This window comes from Alosa sapidissima, chromosome 19, assembly GCF_018492685.1.
Source record: "Alosa sapidissima isolate fAloSap1 chromosome 19, fAloSap1.pri, whole genome shotgun sequence".
In the NCBI taxonomy this organism is placed as follows: domain Eukaryota; kingdom Metazoa; phylum Chordata; class Actinopteri; order Clupeiformes; family Clupeidae; genus Alosa; species Alosa sapidissima.
In genome coordinates, this window is record NC_055975.1 from 26,066,085 (window position 1) to 26,076,818 (window position 10,734).

The 10,734-nt window shown below is 43.3% G+C and overlaps 2 protein-coding genes across 2 annotated transcripts; one reads left to right on the forward strand and one right to left on the reverse strand.

Moving 5' to 3' along the window:
- Positions 1–530: 530 nt before the first annotated feature.
- sv2 (synaptic vesicle glycoprotein 2) lies at positions 531–3,524 on the reverse strand. Its single transcript, XM_042073340.1, has one exon. The coding sequence runs from the start codon at positions 3,441–3,443 to the stop codon at positions 1,821–1,823; it is 1,623 nt and encodes a 540-aa protein (XP_041929274.1). The 5' UTR covers positions 3,444–3,524; the 3' UTR covers positions 531–1,820.
- Positions 3,525–3,538: 14 nt separating this feature from the next.
- tfb2m (transcription factor B2, mitochondrial) lies at positions 3,539–10,370 on the forward strand. Its single transcript, XM_042073341.1, has 9 exons — positions 3,539–3,671; positions 4,514–4,980; positions 5,380–5,471; positions 6,095–6,248; positions 7,165–7,313; positions 7,479–7,568; positions 8,548–8,610; positions 8,844–8,992; positions 9,489–10,370. The coding sequence occupies exons 2-9, from the start codon at positions 4,536–4,538 to the stop codon at positions 9,676–9,678; spliced, it is 1,332 nt and encodes a 443-aa protein (XP_041929275.1). The 5' UTR covers positions 3,539–3,671; positions 4,514–4,535; the 3' UTR covers positions 9,679–10,370.
- The last annotated feature ends 364 nt before the right edge of the window (positions 10,371–10,734 follow it).

A 10,734-nucleotide genomic window follows, 5' to 3' on the forward strand; every position in this document is an offset into this window, starting at 1 on the left:
ATTCATCATAGCTTACCTTGTAAAACAATTGTGACATGCGGTTGCAAGATGTTTCTTGGAAACGCAGCAAGCTAACGGACTAGCTTTGTACAGAAGTTCGCCGGCTTTAATTTTGTGCACTGCCCGTAAACCATTCCCTTTACCTACACTAACAAAGCGTTCAATTTTAAGCGCCATATCATCAGCTAACTTTCCAGGTTTGCATGTGTAGGAAGAGCTTTGACAGCATGAGGGCAGTAGCGTTCTGTCTGGTTCAAGCACATCAAAAAATAACTGGATAACGCATGCTACTTCGTAAAACTATGATTATTTATTTCTACGTGGTAGGAGCATTAACAAATAAAATTACGAAAAAAGTAAGTACTTAGCATGAGCATGTACTTTAAAAAAAAAAAAAAAAGAACATTTGACTGAAATTGTAGCTGTTTTTTGCACATATAATGCGCAGCTCAGATAAAACCAAGCTCAGTGGTGACGCAAAGAACGACCACGCCTACAAAGTATGGAAGCAAAATACAAACAATGACTTGAAGAACATCGTCTTTATTATTGAATCATGGTTAAACTTGATAGAATGTAGTTTCTAATAATACGTTGGAATCTTAGGATGTGTGTGTGCGTGTGTGTGTGTGTGGTAAACCATTACCATATCACTATTCATTAGGCCTATGTAAGACTGTGGAAATAATACCATAAAGAGGGGCAGCCTGTCTGGCCCACATAGATGATCCTGTGTGTGTGTGTAGATGGGGACGTGGGAAGGGACAGGAGGACTGGGGTGTTGGAGAGAGTTGCCACATGCTAAAAACACAAGGATTTCAACTCTAAATCATTATGAGCAAAATTCTCAGGTCTTCCATGCTGAAAATCAAGACCTGGATTTGTTTGTGTGTGTGTGAGGAGAGAGAGAGAGAGAGTCAGAGATTATTGCTAATGAATTTATGAAGCCTTTGGAGTTTGAGTTATCAACTACTTTGAGATCTTCACAAAATGGGTGCAAGTACATATGAGGCTAATATTACTGGAGGTATTAATATGAATGCAACACAAGTCAAATCTAGTCAACATATTCTCACAAATAATTTAATATATGAATATTTGGCACAAAAGCATTATACATCCGTATTCCTATAAGCATATTACATTACATCATTAAATAGAGTTTAAGTAACTAACTTTAAGCAATCTTAAACAGTACCATGATTATCATATGTTAGTTCTTCTTGTTATTTACTAGTTAGGAATGTTTTGTTTCATGTGTTGACATTGACAATGTAATGTGTGTAATGTGTGTGGTTATATTTTGAATTCCTTAGAATGTAAACACAATGACAGTTGGCAAAATCATGGACTTCTTCAGTCACACCGTGTGTTTGAACATCTTGACATTGAGTGGTGCATTATGTATGATCCCCCCTTAAAACTGTTTGTGAATATTCAGCACATACCATTTGTAATTTGAAAAAAAAACATTTGTAAATATTGGTCATGTATCTAAAGCCAGCAGTAATATTTAAAACAAAGTTGAGTCACAAAATCACTCTTTGGAAAAGTGCACTTATGCGTAAGAAGGCCAAAGGACCAACAGCATTTCTACTCTTCACAACAGTAACACTGTGGAAGTCTAAACTGCAGATAGACTGAATTCTATGCAGTCTCAGGCAAGATCTGCTAGGGTTTTCTGTCAGATAAGTTCTGTCTGTGTCTTTGCTTGGGTACGCTCTACTTGTTTTGTTCTATTTGCTTGCTTATCTGTCCCTAAGATGAGTTCTGAGTTTGGCTTGATTCTCTCTCTCTCTCTGTCTCTCTCTCTCGCTCTCTCAAGTGAGTTCTGCTTGTTTAGTCTTTGGCAAACGCAGGGCCACCAGTCCACTAGTCAGCAGCAGTAGTGACACACTCAGGATGGGCACTGCACAGTTGGTGTCAACTAGCTGTCCAAAAACTACATTACCCATGATGGCCCCTACCCTACCCACGCCAGTGAAGAAGCCCAGGGCAGACGATCTTAATTGTGTTGGGTAAAGTTCAGTGCCGATGACATCCAGAGCGTTCCAGGATATGACTGACACGCCACTGAAGACGCAGCACATGATCAGGCTCTGGGTTTTAGTGGTCACCTCCCAGATGAAGAACACACTGAGACTTGACACCAGCAGACTCGAGGAGAGGAGAATCTTTCCGCCGATAGTGTCCATTATTAAGATGGTGAAGATGTTGCCTGGCAGGTTGGCGAGTGCAGTGAGGAAAGCCTCCATGTACACGGCAGTTTTGACAGGGTAGCAGCTCTCGTTGCTTTCGGTGCGGGTGCGGGACATGTTGGCACATGGGGACCCTCCGGCTTCCGTTCGCTTAAATAGTTCAGGGAACCACATCCAGAGCCCGTAGTACCCAAATGAGATGCAGTAGAATATAATCGTAAGAGCTGTGCTCCGTGATGCTAGGGGTCCGTTGAAAAGTTGCCGTATGGGGTCTGTTCCCATTCTGAGGCAGCCAGCCAGATTCTGAGACTTCACCTCTCTACTGACTGGTGAAGCACTTTCATGCTTGTCCTCTAGACTGTTAAGTAAGCCAGCCATCGGGAATGGCTTCATACTGCCTCTGTGATTCATCACAAACATCTTCCTGAACACCCTTAACGCTTCTGCATGGCGCCCGGCCTCGATGAGGAACTTGGGGCTCTCTGGCATGGCGAGCTTGAACACCAGTGCAGATGAAAGACTTGGAACGGCGCATAGCACCATAAAGAGCCTCCAGCTCTGAAAGTCTAGTCCTCCCAGCTGAAACCTGAGCGCTGTGTTTGGTATGACCAACCAAGCCAGACCTGCAGCGAGTATGTTTCCTGCCATCCAGAAGGTGGCCAAGGCGCTGATCATTGCACCTCTTCTGTGTCGCGGCTGAAACTCCGAGAAGTAGGAGAAAATGACTGGGATCGACCCACCCACCCCAAAACCACTGATGAACCGCAGCAGCAGAAAAAGCCAAAATCTCGACGCAAAACTGGCAAGGGAACCAAAAATACCGTTAACCGTCAGAGAGGCTATAAGGACTTTCTGGCGTCCCCTTCTGTCGGCAAGGTAGCCCCATGTATAGCCTCCAATCATCATACCGAGAAAAAGGCTTGCCATCAGTATACCCATGTCAGAGGAGCTCAGGTGAAGATCGCACCGAGCTGTGGGCAGTAAAAATGACACACACAGTATTTCTACTGCATCACTAGCGTTTGCCCAGCCACATATCACAAGCAGAAGGCCATGAAACAACCCAAAACCCGCTTCTTCAATCGCCTCTGTATAGGAGAGTTTTACAGAAGCATTGCCGACAGTTGCATCGCGTCCACTTCTTTCAAACACAACGTCATCCTCTTCGTCTGAGTCGAGCTTAGATGCTTCGTTGTTTCTTGTAAGAAGCGGCTCCCAAACGATATCGGCATGTGCATCTCCCATAATTTTCCTGATGCATGGGATTTTTCTATCTATGACATTGAAAGCACACAACCAGGAACTTCTTGTTTTCACTGTTGTGTCGCTCTATGATGACGTAGTTTATTTGGGACCATCGAGATTGCGAAACATTTTACTACACCGCTGAACTACCACGCTTGGTCAATGTCACTCACAACCTCGGGGAAAGATGCCGTAGATTAATCTGCTTGATTGCAAAATCCCTTCACAGTAAGTTATTCGCACTACATCCTGTAAATGAATTATAACTGCATTGTCTAATGATAGCTAGTGTCATACTTTATGCCTGCCGTTGGTCATTTTTGACAACGAGCTGGTCGCTGATTAGCTTGCTAATATTAGCTAACAACCTTCAGTTAGCTTGTTAGCTTATACTACCGCTGTAAGGGCTTGGCAATGCTAGCTGTGAAGTGCCTGCTAGCTACAGCAAATGCTGTTAGCATAGCTAACGTTCGTAATGTTCTAGTTGGTAACGTTAAATAATGTTTTATTGTGCTTCGATTGTGCTAATTTACATGAACAGACGAACGCATACAGCCAGGAAGTGATCTGTAATGTACTGCTGCAGTGGTAGTCATTTTGCACCCTATATCTGGCAAAGACATCAGAGTCTTGAAATAACTTGGCGCAGGACAAACATAAACATGACCTTGCCGACTGGATAGTGTGGAGCTCGCTGATGATCATGTTAAAGGGTATTTAAATATAAGCATAAATCTTCATTTGATAACAAAAATCCACCCTTTAATAGCTAACCTTAGAGCACCCTTTGCCCAGCTTGCGTATTGGCAACGTGTGGTGCCCTGGGTGAACCCAGACAGGTTCGTCTGAGTAAAACTAGGTTAGAGGAGCCTCGGTAAGATCGGATGTCCTTACAGATGGCGGCCCCAAAAGTCTTTCTCACATAGTTTAGTTCTATAATAAATATAATCCAAGTGATATTAGCCTAAACATTGATCATTATCTCTGAGGCAATCAATATGGGTTGTGGCTGGTTTCTAATAGCACCCATACATTGTAACGTAAGTTCTTTTTCGTGACCCCCTTTACAGACGGACACGCAGTAAATCGGAAATGGCGTCTTGTGGCAGATGCAGCGTTTTCGTCCTGACTGTAAGGGCATTTTGTGGACAACCATGGAGCAGGCCCGCTGTGGCACAGGCAGTGTATCAAACAAGGACAATAGTTACCTCCACAAGCACTTACTCGCTGGAGCCGTTCTCCTCGGCACAGTGGAAGACTCAGAGCGTGACTGGGAAGAGCGAGCGGGTCTCGCCGTCTTCGGCGCTTACACAGAGGAACCTGTCCGCCGTGGCCGTGTCTCTGACAGGGCAGTACCGGCCACACTGCAGATATGACTTCCTGGACCTGGGCGAAGTGGAGGATAACACACGCAAAGCTTTGGGGTCTAAAACGCTAAGACGGTTCATAGTGGAGCCAGAATTGGCTAGACTGGTGACTGATCACTTATCAAGAGACATAGAGGATGGGAAGTCTGTCATATTTGACTGTAATCCAGGTGAGTGTATCACTCTCATGTATCTCATCCAGAGTCTTTGCCTATGGTTGGTTGAGCGTTGTGAGCTATTATACAACAATTGGGTTCTATGGAACTATTTATTTGTTTCTGATTGACCGAGAGACGTTCCATGAGTTGGAATATCCCTGGACATTTCAGGGATTGGTCATGGATATTCCCACGGCTGTTGTTGCCTGCGCCACTCGGCCTCCGGCCTCGTGGCTACGGCCGAACAACACCCGTGGGAATATCCATGACCAACCCCACGATCACGAGTGCTATATTGCTTTTATACAACAATTCTACAACAAACGAAATAATCTGAAAACACCCCATTATTGTTTAAAAATGTTAATTTCGACATCGTTCTTAACTGTCACTGATCACTGCTGTGTCCAGGTCCTGGTGTGCTGACACGGTCGCTGTTAAACAGTGGAGCGCAGAGGGTGGTCGCCCTGGAGAGTGACAAGGCCTTCCTGCCAGACCTGCATGTAAGTACAAACACCCTGCTCACTTTTCTGTCTTTGTTATGTCTTGACTATTGCTGTTCTATTCCAAGTGCTGTTTTTTGACTGATAAGGTGTTGCTGGTCCTTATTAATCATGATGGACTTGTGCCTGTGATTGAGCATTAAACACGCAGTGCCACCATGGACGATGGGTGTACATAAAAATTTTTTAGCCATAGTGATTTCAGCCCTAAATTAAATGATCAGTATCCAACTACTTTGAGAGAGAGATAAAGTATAAATAGATATTCTTTATTGCCATGCAGCAATGTTGGTGGGACTTGGTTGTTATAGAAAGAGGTAGCTCAATCCAGTAAAGGAGAAAAGAAAGAATAACAGAGCAAGCAAACAAACAAAACATATGGCTGAGGCCCTGGCGCAACTGGCTGGGGCACCTGCACCGTACGCTGGCGACCCGGGTTCGATTCCCGCCCCGTGGTTCTTTACGGATCCCACCCAGACTCCCTCTCTCCCACTCGCTCTTCCACTCCTGTCATTCTCCACTGTGCTGTCATTAAAGGCATAAAAAGGCCAAAAAATATACTTTAAAAATATACAAAAAAAAAATAATAATGGCTGAGCCGTTTGAACTCACTGTATCTGTAGGCTCTGGAGAACCAACTGGATGGCCAGCTGGAGGTGGTGCACTGTGACTTCTTCAAGCTGGACCCTATTGGCACGGGCAGCATGAGACCCCCAGCCATGTTCACAGAGAAGCTCTTCACTGACTTGGGCATTTCCGAGGTGCCGTGGTCCGCAGGTCAGCTGCTATTCTGCTCCTTACCTGAAATGATACATAAATAGGTAGTCGATAGCTATTCAATAGTTTGTATATGTCCTTTCTGTAATATGTTGTGTGTGTGTTTTATCTGGACTTTAAACAGTTATATATAATTCAGTATGTCACAATAACATTTATTGCATAATCCTCCCAAACCCAAATCTGTAAATATTATTAATAGGGTAAGTATATGTGATGCGCTTTGAATTCATTTCCAGGTGCATCAAAGGACAGCTAAAACTTGCACACACCAGTGCAAGAACTAGGGTTCTAAGGAAAACGCAGGACAGATGGTTTAGAAGCATAGCATAATAAGTAAGGGATAATGTATAGAACGCCGGTCATTATGTAAGGGATAATGTATAGAACGCCGGTCATTATGGGGAAAATAAGTCCCGACAGAGCGAACCGGACCCCGACGCGCCAGCGGAGGGGTCTTGTTTCGCCCTGAAGGGACTTATTTTCCCATGATGACCGGCGTTCTATACATTATCCCGCTTATTATACGGCTACTTGCCAAAACTAAAAAATAAACTCCATGATATGTCTCTTTACACTTATTTGTTACCGTTTCGTCGTGGCTTTTGCTGAGAAACAAATAGTTCGCAACACACGCTGAACTTGAATCAAACATTCTTTAGAACACAGCTGATCAACCGTCTGCTTTCACTTTTGAATGAAGTTCCAAGCACAAACTCCGTTGCCATTGACAGCGGTCATTCTTGTTTTGAGAGGTCCTTTCCCAAGAAATAATGACCGCTAGAACTTTCGGAAATCCCATTCAAGTCAATGGAGCATTCTGCTTGCATTGTGAAGAGCCGAATAATAATGTAGATTAAAGACTACGGTTCTGGTTTGAGCAAATGGCATTTCTTTTGTTGATTTTTTTGATCAGATGTTCCGGTGAAGGTGGTGGGCATGTTTTCCCAGCGTAACGAGAGGAACATGCTCTGGAAGCTGGTGTATGCTCTGTACGAGAGGCTGTCCATCTTCCGCTACGGCCGCGTCGAGCTCATCATGTTCATGAGCGAGAAGGAGTACACGGTGAGGCCAGACGCCTGGTGAAACTGTAGTACACACACACACACACACACACACACACACACATACACACACATCCTAACCACAGAGGTAGGTGAGATACCAAGCAAATCTGGCTAATCTGTTTTGAAACACTCTTAACTAAATGATTATCTGTTTGCCTCACAGAAAATCGTGTCCAAGCCTGGAAACAATAAGAACTACCAGGCCCTGGGAGCGCTGTGGCAGATGGCCTGTGACATTCAGCTGCTGCATAAGGTGAGAGGGAGAAACACCGCCATGTGGTGATGATGATGGAGGAACCCTATGTAATACTCAGCTTTGGGCAGCTGTGGCCCACTGGTTAGCACTCTGGACTTGTAACCGGAGGGTTGCCGGTTCGAGCCCCGACCAGTGGGCCGCGGCTGAAGTGCCCTTGAGCAAGGCACCTAACCCCTCACTGCTCCCCGAGCGCCGCAGGCAGCTCACTGCGCCGGGATTAGTGTGTGCTTCACCTCACTGTGTGTTCACTGTGTGCTGTTTGTGTTTCACTAATTCACCGATTGGGTTAAATGCAGAGACCAAATTTCCCTCACGGGATCAAAAAAGTATATATACTTATACTTATACTGCTATGTTGAAGCCTGTAGACCATTTGAAAGGCATTCCCAATTCCCATTCGACTATTTTGTCGCTGGCTGCTCCCAGTCTTGGAGATAAACAGCTCTTAATCATGTTATACTCTGATAATGAATGTGATTTAAAAGGGCCCTGAGGGATTTTTGTTGTTGTTATTGCTGTTGTTTTTCTAATATTACCTGTGTAATTTTTGGCATTGCGCCATATTCGATCTACAATGCCACACCATATTACAGAAATACTGGTCAATGTCATGGTGTACATCATGTCATGGTGTCCATTCTCTGATATCTAATGGTGTGTTGTTAATTTTTTTTTTTTTGAAGTGAAGGGTTCAGATGCAAAAGCCTCTAAATGCCACCTACGTCAAAAATGAGATAAAGATGGAGAGTGGATGCTCTCCACACATAGTATACATTAATCAAATAATTTTACTTCAAAACCCACTAAATACCACTATCTTCCTGGTCTGAAATATCGATTTATAGGCAAAAACCTATAGGAGCCTGATTTTAAATGCTCATTTAAAAGAAAAGTGGTCAGACGGATTTGGAGGGTTTTGCATCTGAACTCTTCAAGTGTTTATCTTGTTTTTCTCTGTCTTGCATGGAACCATCAGGAACCATGGTCCTCTTTCGTTACAAGCTCAAAGCACGGTGGAATGGCCATCCCAAGGAGCACTGTAAGTTTATACTCAAAGATCAGTCACTAAAACAGATTGTTTCCTGTTAGATATCCTGTGAATGGTTATGTTTGTGGTTGTAGTATTTACAGTAGCAGAAGGTTTTTTTTTTTTTTAAAGTTACTTAATTGAATGGGTGCATAACATCAGTTTTATGTCAAAGGGCCTCTCCATATTCCCTGGCTAATTATATTTGAATGAGTTTGTTAGATGAGCCATTTCTCTCGTTTCAGCTACCCAATGACCACCTGTGCCTGGTACGAATGACTCCTCGCAAGGATTTGTTCACGTCGAGCATCACCCCCAACAACGGTGGCACGCTGGTGATGATGGTGAAACAGTGCCTGGCCAAGAGGAAGGCTCAGCTGGTGGAGAGACTCGAGTGAGTACAAACATGTCTTAAGCAGAGGTTACGCTAGACATTTTTGCCTTTATATACTATATAGGAGAGTGAGAGACTGACAGAAGTGAGTGAAAATGGTGGGTTTAATTCCTGGATGCCATAGATGTGCCCTTGAGCAAGGCACCCCTGAGTTGCTCTGGGGAGACTCTGGAATCACTTTGGATAAAATTATCAGCCAAATGTAGAAGAATTATTTATTTTTCAGATATCAGATATTAGCAAGAAGTATAACATATTAGTATTTTCAATACCTCTTTTCTAAAAATGTAATCACAAGTAAATGTGAATGTGATCTAATTCTAATGCTCTTCGTGTCCCCTTCTAGGTTATCTAATTTATTTACTGTTTTTATTTATCCTGTTTATTTACTTTGAGTGCATTGGAAGCCATGTATTACTGTAAATAGTTTAGCAAAGAGTCAGGGTGAGGTGTAATGCGGTAATGATGGTGGCGTTTGTGTCTGTCTGTCCCACAGCTCTTGGAGCCCTGGCAGCGGGTCTAAGCTTCTTGGCCAGATGGGCCTGTTCGAGGACGTGATGACAGGCCAGATGTACCCCGACGAGTTCAAGCAACTGTTTGAGCTCATGGAACAGTCCCAGGAGTTCAACCAGAGCTGGCTGTATGAGGAGATTCTGGAGAACAGCAAGAACATGGGGTTCAACTGACGCACACACGCACGCTCCCAGGCCATCCCAGTTCTATCTGAACTGTTCTCCAGTATTGTGGTTACTGAGTGAAGAAGGCAGGGTGGTGGAAATGCTTTCTGTGAACTTTTATGTCTTTGACATTTCCACCTTCATCAGCCAAGTGTACCAAGAAGCTTAAAAACATGCAAACTCACTCTCACGGTCATACTCACCCCCAGCTCATTGGATATCTATTTTGATCATGTTTTTTTTTTTTTTTTTTTCTGCAAGAAAATGGCTCCTGCAATAAAGTAACTAAATTTACCAGTCTGGCTTGATTTATACATCTATGTAGTGTATCTGTGGCTGGCGTCAACATAAAGCTTTTAACATTTTAGCATATGTTTTGAAGAACACATAGCTTTCATATTTAATATTTCTGCCTCCAGCAAAGGAATGTTTTAAAGCGGTAAAATTGCAAGTTAATACTTAAAGATTTACTAAACAGAATCATACCTCAGATGAATATCTGTCATCATGACGTATGTGAATTTATACATATGAATTAATTTATGATCGTGAGCAATGTGTCATTTTTAATACTGTTTACTCATTCTTGGGTGTCAAGTATGTTACTGCATATGATGAAGCTATACTGTTTTCCCTCCTTGTCTTTGGGAGTAATTGTATGTCTGAAGTATTTTGCAATAAAAAAAATGGTTTGTACTAAGCAATGATTGTAATGACTTGAATGCTACAACTTACTGTTACATGCTGCATCTCAGGTCCTGGTTTAACTATCTGAACATTAACTAGATGTACCGCATAGCGGTACAAAATAGGACCGCCGCTCAGTCCTGTACATCCATTCCGCGAAAATAAATCCTATAAATGATTTTTTCTCCATCTTCTCCATCCCCCACTCTTGCTGCGGTTCTATTTTGTACCGCTATGCTGTACATCTAGTTAATGTTATTGATGCATGCTGAGGTGGAAGAAGACGAGAGAACATTGGACGTTTTTTACGTACTCCAGACCACTAGGTGGCAGTACTTCCCTTGGCGTGCGTCGTGATCACAGTACAGAAGGAAAACA

Excerpts from the sequence above, each read along its gene's own strand:
- tfb2m (XM_042073341.1), top strand. The coding sequence starts at position 4,536 with ATGGCGTCTTGTGGCAGATGCAGCGTTTTCGTCCTGACTGTAAGGGCA. Across the intron at positions 6,249-7,164 it reads CGAGGTGCCGTGGTCCGCAG|ATGTTCCGGTGAAGGTGGTG; the intron begins GTCAGCTGCTAT and ends TTTTTTGATCAG. Across the intron at positions 8,611-8,843 it reads TGGCCATCCCAAGGAGCACT|CTACCCAATGACCACCTGTG; the intron begins GTAAGTTTATAC and ends CTCTCGTTTCAG.
- sv2 (XM_042073340.1), bottom strand. The coding sequence starts at position 3,443 with ATGGGAGATGCACATGCCGATATCGTTTGGGAGCCGCTTCTTACAAGA.